This window comes from Triplophysa dalaica, chromosome 1, assembly GCF_015846415.1.
Source record: "Triplophysa dalaica isolate WHDGS20190420 chromosome 1, ASM1584641v1, whole genome shotgun sequence".
In the NCBI taxonomy this organism is placed as follows: Eukaryota; Metazoa; Chordata; class Actinopteri; order Cypriniformes; family Nemacheilidae; genus Triplophysa; species Triplophysa dalaica.
In genome coordinates, this window is record NC_079542.1 from 24,363,954 (window position 1) to 24,380,166 (window position 16,213).

The 16,213-nt window shown below is 39.2% G+C and overlaps 2 protein-coding genes across 2 annotated transcripts; one reads left to right on the forward strand and one right to left on the reverse strand.

The window, feature by feature from the left end:
* Positions 1–916: 916 nt before the first annotated feature.
* lrp10 (low density lipoprotein receptor-related protein 10) lies at positions 917–6,811 on the reverse strand. Its single transcript, XM_056757650.1, has 10 exons — positions 6,746–6,811; positions 5,978–6,153; positions 5,498–5,530; positions 5,004–5,148; positions 4,548–4,738; positions 3,936–4,405; positions 3,413–3,843; positions 3,102–3,296; positions 2,845–2,974; positions 917–2,769 (listed from the first exon to the last, which is right to left on the reverse strand). The coding sequence occupies exons 2-10, from the start codon at positions 6,021–6,023 to the stop codon at positions 2,170–2,172; spliced, it is 2,241 nt and encodes a 746-aa protein (XP_056613628.1). The 5' UTR covers positions 6,024–6,153; positions 6,746–6,811; the 3' UTR covers positions 917–2,169.
* A 541-nt stretch (positions 6,812–7,352) lies between these two features.
* On the forward strand, positions 7,353–15,998 carry mmp14a (matrix metallopeptidase 14a (membrane-inserted)). Its single transcript, XM_056756377.1, has 10 exons — positions 7,353–7,844; positions 12,024–12,172; positions 12,296–12,418; positions 12,678–12,985; positions 13,098–13,259; positions 13,333–13,475; positions 13,560–13,698; positions 13,774–13,924; positions 14,045–14,160; positions 14,482–15,998. The coding sequence occupies exons 1-10, from the start codon at positions 7,743–7,745 to the stop codon at positions 14,811–14,813; spliced, it is 1,725 nt and encodes a 574-aa protein (XP_056612355.1). The 5' UTR covers positions 7,353–7,742; the 3' UTR covers positions 14,814–15,998.
* The last annotated feature ends 215 nt before the right edge of the window (positions 15,999–16,213 follow it).

Consider the following 16,213-nt stretch of genomic DNA (forward strand, 5'->3'; position numbering starts at 1 on the left):
CATTTGTAGAATCGGCGCTCTATTGCTTTTCCTCGGATTCCCTGATGTTGAAACGTTGAATTTCAAGCCGAATTTGAACCCTTGAATTTGTGGAAGCGAATTTTTAAATCGAAATAATATTGACTGAAAATTATCTGTCGAATATTAAAGGTTGTATTTAAAACTAAGTTGAATTTTTTAATGAAATTTAAAAGGTGAATTTTGATTATTTAATTTTTAGACAATGAAACGGAGTGTGAAATGTTTCAATTTGAAATATTCACAGCTTAAATGTACAACCATATTGAATTGCAGACTCTAAACATGCAAGCACTGGTAATGCAACAGTATTATTTTTAATTAGTGGTAATTCAACATGCTTTTTTCTTCAAAAACTAAAGTCATTAAAATACTTCCATACTTTCCCAGTCTGAGAGGACAGGGTTTTCTTTTGGAATCCATGTCTTGATTCTGATTGGTTGCAGATCAATTGATTCTCTATCTCTATATGCTACAAGTTATGTGTTGTTTCGGTGAGGATAAAACTTTGATTGATGTTTGAAAATTGTCAAAGATACACTTCTCCTAAGAGGGAAACCATGTCAAAAGTAATATTCCTATACAAACACAATGCAGGAAAGCCATCATCTAGTAGCAGAGCATCAAAATAACAGAAAGAAAAAAATCTATTAATGCACTTATTTTTGTCAGAATGTTTTACAAATACACAAAATGGCATTAAAAAAGTAGTGTAGTTAATATGTAATAACATCTTCATAACTAAATATTAATTATTCGTAAATAATTCTTATTTCGTTTTTAATCTATTTAAAGAGAGTACACATCTTTTTTTTTATCCATCTAGTTTAGGAAACTACACATTTTAGAAACTGGTACACAAGGAATAATTAAACTGACATAAAAATCACACAAGAAATGCTTAAAAGTGCAAATCATTTTAATCTTTGTGGATTTCCAGCTGGTTCAGCAAATATATACAGTAAAACTCATATTACTATCACCAGTTCATCACCTACTCACCACTTTCTATTACAATCACCATTCAAGCAGATGAAAGTTTAAAAATTACATGCAAAATCAACAGGGTAACAGGAGGAGTGAAAGGAGAGATCATAACAGGTGACTAGAGATATGGCACTACGACTGGTCTTCCATTTACAAAGGATCCTGAAATATGATTTCTATATTTTTCATGTTTAAAAGACTTGTTCAAGTTATTGTAATGTCATTCAGTTGGGCAGTACACACACATGAAGTATGAGTGAAACTTCGGGCACCATGCAGAGGGATTGTCTCAACTCTGAGGTGCTAGCTTAGTCTCTCTACCTCTCACACACACACAACACACACTGTTCTTTAGTATTAAATTATTGCCATAGTTGCCATGCACTACCATTTACATAGCCAGGGTGATATTTACATCTGTGTAAACATTTGTGCAAGTGTATTGGTGTGTTTGGCACTACCTGCAAGCACATACGCAGTCACATACTGTCTACTGATATACAGGAAGCTCAATACAAGGCACTTCTCGGGAACACACTCAAGAAAATATGTGGCCTGTAGCAGTATGAGGTAAACTCAAATGTATGCACATTACACAGCCAAGTCTGCAGAAATAAAAAGTAAAGCTAACATGTTTTGAGATTTGTAATCGGCAAAGATTTAAACAAAGGAAGATCTTCTAATCCAGCTGGGGGAAGATTTTTTGTGCAAATGTTTCTTCTAATATACATAATGCTCATAAGTGCACAGCACACACACAAACTTGTTTGTTTTGTTTCACTACATTAGTGAGTACATCTTATACCTGGCTAAAGATATTTTTATTCCCTGACCATTGCGTAAGCCTTTTGTAATCTTTAAGACCACCTAAAATCTCCTCACATGTTTGTTTTACTAAAGTTGTGAGGACATTTTTACAATTGAGGCTCTTATAAGCCCTAACTGTTAACACACACCATCACTTGTCAAATATTCAGACAAAGTAATTAAATACTTGTTTTTTCATGTGAGGAGAAAGATGAAATAATACAAGATAAGGCACCAAGCCAGCGCAAGAATCAAACACGATGACGCTCGCGTGCTGAAAGGCAGAGTGAGCGAAAATCAGAGTGGAGGGAAAAATGAAACTAAAATTCAGAAATCAGAAGAACTAACGCATATATCTCATAAAAGCATGGGCACATCATCTTCAGAGGTTGTGTCATCAGAGAGAGGGATCAGCAGCACTTCATCTTCTGAGGAAGAGGAGGAAAAAGAGGGGGATACAGATAGAGGATGAGATGTAGGGGACGAATGCGGTCTAAAACGAGAGATGCTCCGCCCAAGCGTGTGGAAGAGTGATGCCAGAGAGGGGCTGCTTGGGGGGGCGGTAATAGGTGGTGTCAGTTGTGTTTCGCGAGTAGCAACTGGCTGGACAGGAGGAGGCGGGGATAGAGGAGGAGCCTCGGCTTGCTCCTGTGCCATTTCTGTCTGTTGGTATAAAAACAGTTTCAGAGGCAAAGGCTGAGTTGTCGTTTCTGTAGCCACTGAGGAGACTCCAGGACTTGACTGATTGGCCTCCGAGCCAGAAGAAGCAGCCTCCGTCTGTTGAGAAGCAGAAGCCGTGGTCTGTGTTGACCTGGGGGCGGAACGGGGAATTAAGCCCCACCTTCTCAGGCGCCGGACTGCTCTGCGAACAAACCGAGGCCTGCGTCTTCGCCGTGGTGAGGCGGCATTGTCTTGCCTGAGAAGCTGTAGTATACCTCTCAGAGACAGTGAGACAGTCTAATAAAAAAAAAAAATTATAACAAAATGCACAAGCCACAAGCAGGTAATAATGGAAGAGGGTGGGAATCTCACCTCATTGGGGTTTTCAGTAGGGAAGTCTTCCACTGGTGGAATGATGCCCTGAGCAATCAGTTGACCATAAGAGGGTGGGGCCTGCTGCTGAATGAGTTCTGCTTCCTGGCGAGTGATTGGTGCAAATAAGCTAAGGGGGCAAAAGAATAGACAGAAATGCGGTCAGTAAGCTAAAAAGTAATCTTGTAGCTTTATTAAGAAATTTAAATTTTATTGTACGGTTACATATAATGGCATGAAGAAGGGCTGACGTTTACCTGTACTCTCGAGTGCGCAGCGAGTACAGTTTGCAGGTACAACCCATCGCAATGACTAGCAGTAGTCCGCAAACTAAGCTTCCGACTGTAGCTGCGGTTATCACCTTCCGGGGCAGAGTCACGGTGCAGTTTAGCTCATCCGTGCCGTCCTTACAGTCCACCTGCCCGTCACAGCGCCAGCTCTCAAACACACACCTGTTTAAACAATTCAGCAACAACCAATCATACAGCTGACAAGAATCCAATCAATGTCTACGACTGACTGTTTCTTTTATAATGGACAAGGTCAAAACACACAAGTCCATACATACCTGTCACTGTCACAGTGAAATGTCCCATGTTGACAGATGGTACACTCCTTCTCATCACTTCCATCTGCACAGTTGAGCTGGTAATTGCAGCGTTCATGGATGGAGAAGCAGACCGGCCGGCTCAGCTGGTGGCCTGCTTTCTGTATGCCGCCCAACCCACAGAGGAAGTGCCCAGCTGGGCAGCCACCGCACCCCTCCTCATCCAGACCCGTTTCAGGACAGTCCCAGTGCCCATCACACCGCTGCTTCTGGGAGTAACAGCCTCCCATCGATCCCCCACAAAGCCCCTCCCACGGGAAGCAGTAATCCGTGATCCTATAGGTTGCATTAAAACCCCGCCCTTCCGACGCAGGCTGGGTATGGTAGATCAGGGAAAGAAAGCCAGTGTGGGATTCCACCTCTACTGCTTTGTTATTGGACACATGGTTGATCTAAAACAGTAAGGGAATTCAAATTAGCAATACTTAGTTTCAAATTTTACATACTTGCACATGCACACATATTTAAAAACAGTAGAACTGACCGTTTTAATGATTTTGCCAGCGCCATTGGGCTGGTCTGTGATTATAATCTTGTCTCCAGGACCAAGTTCAAGATGCTGAAGCTCTAGTTTGAGCGGTCGTGAATCCTGGGGGTCAATTGTCCACACACACTCCAAGGGACGCCCCGTTAGAACAGGGGGAGTAAATGACCCATAAAATGCATCCAAGTACCCCCCACATGGCCCTCCTTGGGACAACAAGGGAAAGTCTGGTTCTTTAGGTGATGGCAGATCAGTGTTGGATAAAAAGATTGGCATAGTTGTGGTGGTATCGAGGGAAGAGAGAGGATAGTCTATGTGAGGTTCAGGGCTGACGTCATCGCATCCGTCCTCGTCAGAGCCAAGTTCATCCCCCTCGCCAAGGCATTCAACCCGTCCATTACAACGCCATGATGCCGGGAGACAACGATTACTGTAACATTCAAACTCGCCTGGAAAACAGCGACCTGAGTCTGAAGAAGTGGAGGATAGAGATCAGGGATGGAAAAAACATAATTTATCTCTAAAATCTCTATAAATTCTGAAACATTTCAGATAAGTTTATAAACATGTCATGCAACATAAAAAGAAAGAACTGTGATTGTTCTTCTGTACCTTTAATATAATAAAGGTAGAACCCAGATATTGGATACAAATGAGGGTAGAAGTGGTGCGTCACTGTTATGTTTCCTCCTGTCACTTCAAATGGTGCAGGCGGCTGAGAACCACAGAGTTTTATGGGCCTGCCGTTGAGAGGAACCACGGACACCCACTCCCGGCCACACTTGATGCTAAACTGGGAAAAACTTTAAAAAAAGAGGGAAGCAAGAAGGAAATGGTAGGTGATTGAAAAAGAGACGACGTAAACATCAAAGAAATCTCACCCTCTTAACAAAAAAGCATCTGCTACATATTCTCTCACCACTAGATCTTAGAACTTATATTTTACAAGTTCAAATTGTAAGTATGGGCACAATTTCAGAAAATATCTAAGAGTAATTTAAAAATTAAGTTAAATTATTTTGCCGCTTCAAAGATCATAAAAATCAATGAATAAAAGACGACTGTTACCTTATGATGACACGGTCCCCAACTGGTGAGGTTATAATCCAACTGCAGTTGAGTGGGTGGGATGACCAGGCATGATGGGCAGAGTTGTGAATCTCTCCTTGTCTGGTTTGTAGTATTTTGGGCATACGATCACAATGAGCTGAAACTAAAAGTAATCATTATTTTAAAAGATAATAAGCTATATTCTATATTTTACTTTAAGATTCGTTTTATATTTTACAATTCTTAAACTCATTAAAACCTAAAAGTGTATGCTATGATATAAAGTTGACACGGACCAATATATTATACCAATATGACCGGCAAGAACAAATCTCGGGACCTTAGGCCTGATTTACCAATAAATGATGGTAGGATGACATGACATAACTAAATGATCATTTAGATTTTCTATGTCTTTGCTGATGTTTGTTTTGTAATGGACAATTGACTAAGAATTTTCAGTAACAGAGAGAAATTATTAGTAAAGTAAATTGTGTTGAGTTCTCTCTCACCAGGACTGAAGGCCAGCTCCAGAGTGCTGGGAACTGTGGGATAAAACATTTTGAAGAGTCAGCATATGAAAGATAAATGGCATTACAAGCAATGTCAAACGTTAAGGCTTGATCAACACTAAAACATAATGACATAACGAGTGTCTCCTACCCTTTTAAAATAGCCAATAACGAGAGGGGGAAACTAGATTCCCTAGATTCTAGAGAGCTTTTGATTGGACAGAAAATTAGCTAAGAACCTGAAGTACATAATGATATCATAAAAACTGTTGATTCATTTTGATGGATGTGAGAGACTTTACGCTTATTTCATCTAAATGTGAATTTGATCAATGTTTGGACCACACTAGCTTATTGATAACCTTAAGGCCAACATATTCAAACCAAAACACAAAAACTGACATGTTGATTTCATTGGGACTTGAAGTAACCTTTGATAAGTCATTATTTGAATGTAAATGATAAACAATGGTATCTCACCTGATAAAATCAAAAGACCAAGGACGCAAAGGCTTTGGGAAACCATTCTAACAAACTGATGACGGTCTCAAAACACAAACTAAAACAAAAATGTATTAAAACAATATGGTCGATAAATCCATCAGCTTGTCATTATTACGTCATCGTCACCGATGTGGCTTATTGAAAGTGTTTAGCTGTAAAGATAAAAATAAAGAGAGTTAATACCATTAATGATTAAAGAATGAATCACAGAGAACAGTGCAGTGTAACGTGGCTTGTCTTTGACGCCAAAAATGATTATATCAGAAACATGAAGACCTCGAGACGACAACCGTAAACATACGAACTATTAAAACAGTCAATTACGCAAAAAGGTTCAGTCTAGATATAGTCTTCACAGTTTCCTGTCTCGCTCTCTTCCCCAACAGTGACGCGCCTCGAGGAGCAGATCGCTATAATGTTCATATATCGCTACGTTACTCAACCTATTCGATAACATTTCATATTTTTATGTAAAACACATATTCTAAGAGAATAGTCTTGCGCGCGGACCGTCAAAGTTAGTAAGAGGCCTGATCGCAACTACTAAACTGTAGCATTGTTCGGAAAGTTTCATTTCCGACTTGTCTAACGTTAACTAGCCTCTTACTTGCCTGACTTGAGCTATTTAACCCTACCTGACTTTAGTAACATTCACAATGGGTCACAATGTCGTGATATAAAGTATTCAAAAACAGATTGTTTCGTTTTAACCCATAATATTTAATGACTTTCTCTTTAGCATACCTTTTCTTCGTCTTTCTTGTTGACATTCGCTCCTAGACACTTCCGTAAAGTCTATTTCGTAGGCGGGACAAAAGGCACCTCCCATTTACGTTATAGTGACGCAATGCGTACCGCCTTCCACTTGTAATGCGTGCGGCCAAACACTAGAGGTCCTCAGGTATCGCTTTCTCCACAAATCGATCACAAGTCCTCATACAAAGTTTGCGCCATTATTTATTAGTTCAATTTTTAAAAAGCAAACTCATCAAAACTAAAAAATAACACAAATATGATTAGCTTGATTTTCGTCCACCTGGGATGCCACTGGGATACGACAACTGAAGGAAAACAACTGCAGAAGTCATGCTGATGTTTTATGCAATTCCTTGTCTGATCAAACTAATCAAAACGTGTTTTAACAGATCTGACTGCATTAAAATGACCAAGAAAGTCTTCCTGATTTATTATGTTATAAGTAACAAAGTTTAATGTATTGGGCTAACGTTAAACAAATGCAAAAGAGGTTAGATACCCTATTTCACCATACCTGAATGGGGAAATGCACATCTGCAGGGTCAATCCTCTTTTAACTCCTCCCAGTTAAATGGTCGGGAGTGCAGTCAGATTACCATAGAGGACGTAAAATACAACCACGTCTCCATCTGACACTGAAACCCGCCTGTGGAAAGATCTGAAGAGAACAAAAGAAAAAAGCAATGCAAGATGGGAAACGACTGAATGCGCAGATATAAGTTTACTTCTGCAGTGCGTTTCGAGATCTCGAATCGCATTTTTCTGTTGTAGTTAAATCTTTTACGGTACTTTTTTTAAAGAAAGATTTTGAGCTCGTTGTTATGGTCGCTTTATAGTTGGGGGAATCTTTTAATTATTTCAATTCAAAGTGCTGAGGATATTCTGTACCACTGGAATGATTTGACTCAAGATAATATTGAGAAAACTTAAGGACGGAGTTCTTGAGCACATTTCAAGCGTTTTTGGACTGTAATTTCGCGCAGGAATGTTACCGGGACTGCAGACGTTACCGCGGCTACTGACGCTCGCCCTCACAAGCGTATTTCTGGTACAAAGTGGGACAAGTGACAAGAAAGTCAGACCAGAGGTAAAGACTGTTTATTTTCAATTGTGTGCATCGCGTGTCTGTATGTGCGTCATAATGCCATGAAATATATTATATTTCTATGTGTCAGGATTTCCTTCAAAAACTGCCTCATCAGTTAATAATACACTTAGAAATTTAACAGATGAGTGTTAAACGAAGATTCAGACTAAATAAATGTCAGTGTAAACAGAACAGGATTGAGGCAGCGCATCCAAGTTTTGAAGCCACACTTAGCCAGAGATTGTTAGTTATTAAGGTCATAATTCAGTGTGTGTGTTCAGCATCTACAGCAATACAACATCAGCAGATTGACATTAAGACACTTTGTTCATTGTTTTTACTTAAAAATAAATTAACATTTCACCAGCTTTGTTAATACTTTAGTCTACCCTGAGGTCAGAAATAGGCATGATGGAATGATGGGGTAAGAAGAACTCATAAATATCTTTCAGAAGGCTTTGGTGTCTCTGTCACAAATACAAGCCAGGGAATCTTAAAAGCACACACTAGAAAGAAAACTGAATCATAGGGAGCTTCTAAGCCAAATGATCTTTTTTATCTCCTCATTCCTATATCTCACACTCCTTCACATTCTGAGATGGTTGACAGATGTAACCAGGGCTAGTGTGGAAAAAAACGAAGTTATGCAGATTCCAAGGTTTTTTAACCGTATGACATTCTTCAGGATTCATGTCTCGTGAGAGTTGCGCGATCAAAACCAAAAACTCACAATAAAGATGCAAAACAGACAAATCTGTTTTATTTTAACTTATATAATGATTTGCACCTTTTGTTTTTCCAATGTTTTTGTCATAATCCTGAAAAACTTTTGCTTTTTTACAAGCAAAATCTATTTTTTTTAGTGCATATTCGACTTATTTTAAGTCTGCAACAACAGCAGTATGTTTTTTCAGCTTTTTCTGTTGTTCCAGGTGCTGTTATTTTAAACAATATCCCTAAAAATTCAAGACAAAGAGAAAAAACAGTTCAGCCATATTCCTTATGGAAAACAGCTGGGTATTGCACCACAACCCCCCCAACCCCCCCCCCCCCTCCTTCAGCCGAGAGATGATTTATTTGTTTAAGTTGGATAACAGATGACAAAGCATCTTCTAAAGCTCTGCTGAATTTTTTAATTTGCATTAGATATAAATGTAATATTTCATGTAGGGAAATCATACTTTTAAAGAATATCAAACATTTTGAAAATCTTTTTGCAAATTAAATCTTTATGAAGTGTATATGAATGACATGTAATCATCTGGAACTGCTTATCACAAAAAAATCACAAATTGTGATTTCTGATACTTGGTGGAAGTCTGTTATCCTGGTATGATTTCTGGTGTTCAGTAAAATGGGTCAGTGATCTGATTCTACACATGCAGATGCTCTGTGAGACTCGGGCGCTAATGTCTAAAACGTTCAGTTTTTTCCATTGGCACAGACCAAGGGGAACGACTGACTCAGTCCTTCTGTCGTGCACAAACTCACCTCTGCCCTTCTTTTTCTATTATTTCTCCTTTTCTTTGTTGGAATATTTTGTAATATTTAAATCTATAGGATTCTCACTCAGGGTTTGTTTTATAAAAATCTCTCTCTCTCTCTCTCTTTTTTAATACCATAGGGGGAGATGTAAAAAACATAAATGCGCTTTTTACTGAGTCTGGAAAGCTTGCTGAAAACAATCGTTTCTGCAGATGAACTATCAGTGAGCAGTTGTTAAATGTTGTGTTTTAAAGGAATAGTTCACCTTCAAAATGGAAATTCTGTCATCATTTACTCACCCTGTTGTCTTTAAGGTTGCAACACCACAAGACCAATGCCATTATGTTTCTGAGAAACAGTCATCTCAGAAAGTAGCCTGTTGCAAAATACCTTACGTATTCAGTCCAAGAATTTAGAATGGTTGAATTTAGTGTTTCTGTATGTGTTGTAGTGTTTGCTAACCTTGCTGTCATCTGTGGGAGTGAAGTCATAGCACGTAATGATGCTCAGAACCCTTGCTGTTCGCAGGTCAGTAACTATCACAGACTTAATAGCTAGTGTTGAAGATCCCAGTAAAGAAACTGTTCCCAGCCCTGTGTTTAAAGGCAGCTTTGGCCTTGATTATTACTCAACGCTTTCCCAGACAGACTGAGAGTCAGTAAACTTATAAAAAGGCTACCTGTCTGTGCATGGTAAACGCTGACGCATAGCCACACACTCGCGCGCTCTTCCTCAGGTAGGGGAACTGCAGAGGGGTTCTAAATAGGACCTTTGACATCCACTGCTGGGAGTTCCAAGGCAGTAGAGCATGCTGGGATTTCTGGCAGTAGTCAGAGACCTGAGGCTTGTAGGAAGAAAGAAAAGTGCATTCAGAGGGAGTATGAGAGAGAGAGAGAGAGGGAAGGAGTTTAGAAATTGTTTTTACAAAATTGGGGTGCGTCACCACAGTGGAGCCACCACACACAGAGAGTACTTATGAAGAAGGAGGAACTGTGGAAAGGATAGAGAAATATGGAGCAGGGGTGACCAGGTTAACACTACACTATAGTACACAATGCATATTTAGACTTTCTCAATCGATATGGCCAATCCAGACCACTCCCTCAGGAAAATCTACAATGAGAATGGCTCAGTGTGAAGCTCCAAATTATTTACTATATATATAGACCTGTGAACTTGCCTCTGGGTTGGATTTCCTGATCAGTGGAGTGCTGTGATGCTAATGGAGACATTAAAGCATGTGAAAAGGCAGAGTCTATTTTATGAGGTGTGATCAGCATAGAGTTAGTACAAGTTAAGCTGTGTTGCTACAAGAACATGGTGAGGCTTTATTTTCAGCCACTGTAAATCTGTAATATCACCTGCCATCATTCTCTGGCCGTCTTTTCCAGATTTCTTTCTGTAGCTGCAATGCTACACCAATCCTGCTCAATATATCCTAAACGTTTTATAAGGGAAAAGAGAGAGAAAGAATGGGAGGAGAAAAGCGGTTTGAGATCTGAAGTCACGTGGATTACCGACAAACTCCTTGTCATTTTTGCTGACACTCTTTGTGGTTAAAAATCCTTCAAATCAGACATTTACTCACTCTGTTTAGACCACAGTGACTCTGAACCTGTAACCTTTGTGTTGAGGGATTAGGCCACAAACACCTACTCAGCTAAAACACTATAATAATGTGCTGTAACTTAAAGGGACAGTTCCCCCCAAATGAAAATTCTGTCATTATTGCACACCTGTATGACTATCATCTCCAGAAGATATTTGTAAGAATACTGGTTACGGAACAATGGCGGTTACCATTCACTTCTATTGTGTGGACACAAAACCAATGCAAGTCAATGTATACCATGTTGGTTCGGTTACCAACATTCTTCAAGACATAATTTTGTGTTTTGTAAAAGTCATACATGTTTGAAATGACAAGAGGGTAAGTAAATGATGACAGAATTATATATTTTGGGTGAACTATCCCATTAACTAAAACATCACGCATTCACCGTCAATTCTCCAGAAATAAATAAAACACTTAAAAATAGATGGGATTTTTCCTCCCACACAGAGGAAACTTTCTGCTTGAGAAGACAGTACACGGTTTTGTTTGAGTTCAACTGTAAATGCTATAATTTATATTTCTGAGATACTTAATAGAAAAAACACAATAACATTCTAGTTTAACTAGACGTTTGTTTGTTTGAGTGTGTGTCAAATATCTATAATTAGTTCAGGCATTAACTACTCTCAGTTTTCTCTTTCACATAACAATTAAAAAACTTTATGAAGATGAAACCCTCTGAAGATTTATAATTAAACTTCAACAACTGTATGTCTAGCTGTGTTTACATTTTCAAATGTAATTCTTTGGTAGTGGTTCTCATTTTACCTTTGTACTTTCCTGATATGTGTTTATTTTTGTAAGGCGGAAAGAGTGAGAGAGCAGAGTCTGGCCTGTCTTCCTACCACACACCTTTCAGACCAGTGATGATGTCACACCCATTTACCTCCACTGACCAAATAAAACAAATGACTACATACTAAGCCTAATCCTTAAGAAACCTTTTTAATTTAAAAATAAACACTGTCTGTATGTATGTACAATATTACATAAATTTGTGTTGACTTTGAGTTCATTGTAATGATGATGAGAAACTTGTCAGTATGTTTTGTGTGTTAATGGAGAATTTGTTCTGTCAGGTGTGGCTTCAGCAGTATGGGTATCTCCCTCCTGGTGATGTTCGGGCTCAGGCTATCCGTTCTCCAAAATCCATCACTTCCGCAATATCGGCCATGCAGAGGTTCTACGGCCTCACTGTAACCGGATCTATGGACGAGGGTACTATCACGTAAGTCTAGCTCACCTCTGAACTGGATATAACTCTTCTACACCTTATATTGTCTAAACTGCTAAGGATGATGTTTATAGTCGAGTGGGGGATTAATGTATCGAATGGATGTGATGTTGCCAGGGCAATGGAGCGGCCAAGGTGTGGTGTTCCGGATAAATTTGGCTCTGAACTGAAGAGCAACCTAAGAAAGAAACGCTACGTCATCCAGGGGCTAAAATGGGACAAAAGAGAGATCACCTTCAGGTATGGAGAAATGTAGAGCGAATATTTATTTAAAATACATTGCATATAAAATTCCAGTGAATCATTGATTCTTAGAATGTTGATGAACCTCTTCAAAACCTTAATGGTAGAAAACTGAAAGAATATCAAACCCAAAATAAAAAGAGGAATGTCTGGACTTTCACATCCTCATCGCATTCTATTTAAAAGTTTTCAAAGGCGCACTAGAGTTTAGCTAACCTATTACTAATTTATGTCTCTGCAATTTCTCATTTCTCAGTATTCAGAACTACACACCCAAAGTTGGTGAAAAAGCCACACAAGAGGCCATCAGGAAGGCGTTTAAGGTCTGGGAGGCCGTGACACCCCTGAAGTTCCGCGAAATTCCATTTAGTCAAATCAAAGGCAAGGTGGACAAGTATGCAGATATCATCCTCTTTTTTGCTGAAGGCTTTCATGAAGACAGCACCCCGTTCGATGGGGAGGGGGGCTTCCTTGCCCACGCGTACTTCCCCGGTCACGGCATCGGAGGTGATACACATTTTGACGCAGCAGAGCCGTGGACAACAGGCAACGTTGACCAGGGAGGTGAGCAAAGAGTCTGTTAATTGGTTGAATGAACTATACTTTTAATGTGTGCATGTACATTTTGTGACATGTTTTGTAATGTCATTATCGTCTCTCTTTTCCTTTTATTCAGGCAATGATGTGTTTTTGGTGGCAGTGCATGAATTGGGTCATGCTCTTGGTTTGGAACACTCCGGAGATCCCTCTGCCATCATGGCTCCGTTTTACCAGTGGATGGACACTGAGAACTTTGTTCTGCCTGATGATGACAGACGGGGAATTCAGCAAATATATGGTATTCAGTTCAAAAATTAATATTGTGTATCATTTGTATGTACGATAATACTCACCCGTGTTTTTTTCGGCAGGCTCTAGCTCTGCTAAACCCCCTCAACCCCCGGCACCTCGGCCTCCCACTACCAAACCAGATCGCCCTTCATTTGGCCCCGACATATGTGAGGGACACTTTGACACCATTGCTATTCTGAGGGGAGAGATGTTCGCCTTCAAGGTGTGCCGACTCTTAGTTTTGACTCTTAGTATGTTTGTGATTTTTGTGTTTTTAATATTAACACACCTATATGTTCTCTCACAGGAGAAGTGGTTCTGGAGAATTCATGATGGTAAACCTCAACAGGGGTACCCCATGCCCATTGGACACTTCTGGAAGGGATTGCCTCCCTCTATCAATGCTGCCTATGAACGTTCTGATGGAAGATTTGTTTTCTTCAAGGGTGCGCCCATTTCCACCTCACTGTAGTCAGTATTTCTCACATTGATAAAAAATAAAGACGTTTAATTTTCTGCAGGGGACAAGTACTGGGTGTTTAACGAGGCCAAAATGGACGAAGGTTATCCAAAAACCTTCAAGGAGCTTGGCACAGGGCTTCCTAGAGACAAACTGGACGCAGCTGTTTTCTACACGCCCACTGGCAACACTTACTTCTTTAGAGGAACCAAGTACGATCTTAGTGCTACCTGTCATTAGTCAGTATGTTATCGGTTTTCTTGATTTTTTGTTAACTTGTCATTCTCTTTTATTGTCTTCCTCTGCTGCTCTCGTTTCTGCCTGAATCTCAGCTATTACCGTTTCAATGACAATAGCCGGTCAGTGGATCCGGACTATCCCAAACCCATCAGTGTATGGACAGGAGTACCAGATAACATCAAAGGGGCCATCATGAGTGAGGACGGAGGTACAGAAACAGATGTTAATAGCTCATGCAGGAACTCATCATTAAGGCCTCGAGCACCTTTTGGAATTTAAAAATATACGGGATAATACATATCACACATACAGTATTAAACATCATTTTTATAAAAAAAGTATTCAAAACGTAAAATCGCTGATAAGCAACTACAATACGATACAATATGGGTGCTGCACACTGAAAGAATAAGTTGCTTTGTTGCAGCTTGTCGCTATTTTGTGGGAGGGGGCATGCCAAATTTAAAATCTTTAACAGTTAAACACCATTAACTGATATATCTTTTTGCTCTTTATCTCAATCCTTCAGCCCACACTTACTTCTACAAAGCCAATAAGTACTGGAAGTTTAACAATCAACAGCTGAAGGTGGAGCCGGGCTTCCCCAAATCAGTTCTCACTGATTGGATGGGCTGTGAAGGGGAGGAGCCCAAGAAACGAATCGGGATCAGTGAGGAAGTCATCATCATTGAGGTGGATGAGTCAGAGGGTGGAGCCATGGGAAGGGCTGCAACCATTGTGATCCCTCTCTTTCTTCTGGCCTGTGTGCTTGTCACTCTAGGAGCTCTGCTTTTCTTCCGCCGCTACGGCACCCCTCGACGCCTCCTCTACTGCCACCGCTCTCTGCTCGATAAAGTTTAAAGGCAGACAAAGGCAGAGAAAGGAAGAGAAAAAGGAGAAGGAATACAAGGGATACAAAGTAGATGACTTTGGGAGAGGTTTCGAATGGGGGATATTGTGTGTTAGGGTGGAGTGAAAACAAATGTCACTTTTAAAGGTCCACAAGGGGTAGAGATGACAAGATGACAAAATGAAGGAAATGATGTGTATTGTACGTTTTTCTATTTACCTGTACGTCTTTGCCATTAATAAAACAAAAAACAACATGGAATGGGAGATAGAAACTGACATCCCCTCTCTGTTTCTATGGTTACACTTTAAAACTGCAGAGAAATGCACTTTTTTTAGTTTTCTTTCCGATATATAATCCGTCCTTTATCTTCTTTGACAATCTCCCTATCCAGAACCTAACTTGATACTTGTTTGATTGACATCTTTACAATAATTGTTCTTCATCTCACTTGAATTTTTTTCATGAACTCGTTAACCTGCATTTGACATAGATCCAATGAAAACCTCCGGTTCCCTTAAGTCCTACTGTCACCTCGCACCCTTTTTTCCCGAAGACAAGGATAGATTTTGACCTTTCACAGATCATTGTATGCACAAAGTATGGCTAAACTGTAGAGACCGGCTGTATGTGAAAGGTCAAAGGTTAAATGTCAAAGTTCAGGGAGAGAGAGAAGTCGACTCAGCTCTTAAAGTAGGCCAGTTTCTGATTACACTTAAAGAGCAGACCAACTCAAAATACTATTGTTTGTTACATTGTACAATGATTAATAATATTTCAATAATGATTTGCATTGTTGTTATAACTATGGTTATTGTTATTATTGTTCTCCATGTGTAGTCTGTAACTTGTCATTTCAGGTCCTGCTGGACACAGGCGGAATGTGACTTATTTCAAATTAACTTCCATTGTCAAGTTTTAAAAATCAGGTTTAGACAGGCTGGAGGTGAGATTGTCTCATTTTTAATGAGAGAAGAAAAGAGGCAGCAGAAAAGAATAGATAATTATTTATAAACAGTAATGGTGCTATGGGTTTTCTGTAATAGAACTTCATCACCATTGGACGTTTCTTAATTAGTCAACAATGATAATGGTAATGATATTTATAATGATAATTGTAAAGGAATGAGATTTTTGCTTGTTTTATACTTTTTGTACCTGGAAAGGAAAATGAAATAAACACCTTCTTAACATGACTCCCATTTTCTTAGAAATAAAATCTTGCGAGTAAGTGATAGTTCATAAAAAATGAAAAACTGTCATATATTCCTAACCCTTTTTTATATATTACTATTGATAAAGTCTCATTAGTGTTTATATAGATTTATGGGTTTACAAAAGTATATTATCCAGAGTTAATTTATTTAGTAATATAATATTAACATATTATTAACTTAAATAAAAACATACT

Bases quoted from the DNA above. Each gene is read 5' to 3' on its own strand.
- lrp10 (XM_056757650.1), bottom strand. From the start codon at position 6,023: ATGGTTTCCCAAAGCCTTTGCGTCCTTGGTCTTTTGATTTTATCAG. The intron at 3,297-3,412 runs GTATGTATGGAC...TTGTTTAAACAG, and splicing joins TTTCACTGTGACAGTGACAG to GTGTGTGTTTGAGAGCTGGC. The intron at 2,770-2,844 runs GTGAGATTCCCA...TTTTTTTATTAG, and splicing joins CTACTGAAAACCCCAATGAG to ACTGTCTCACTGTCTCTGAG.
- mmp14a (XM_056756377.1), top strand. From the start codon at position 7,743: ATGTTACCGGGACTGCAGACGTTACCGCGGCTACTGACGCTCGCCCTC. The intron at 12,986-13,097 runs GTGAGCAAAGAG...CCTTTTATTCAG, and splicing joins AGGCAACGTTGACCAGGGAG to GCAATGATGTGTTTTTGGTG. The intron at 13,925-14,044 runs GTACGATCTTAG...CCTGAATCTCAG, and splicing joins TACTTCTTTAGAGGAACCAA to CTATTACCGTTTCAATGACA.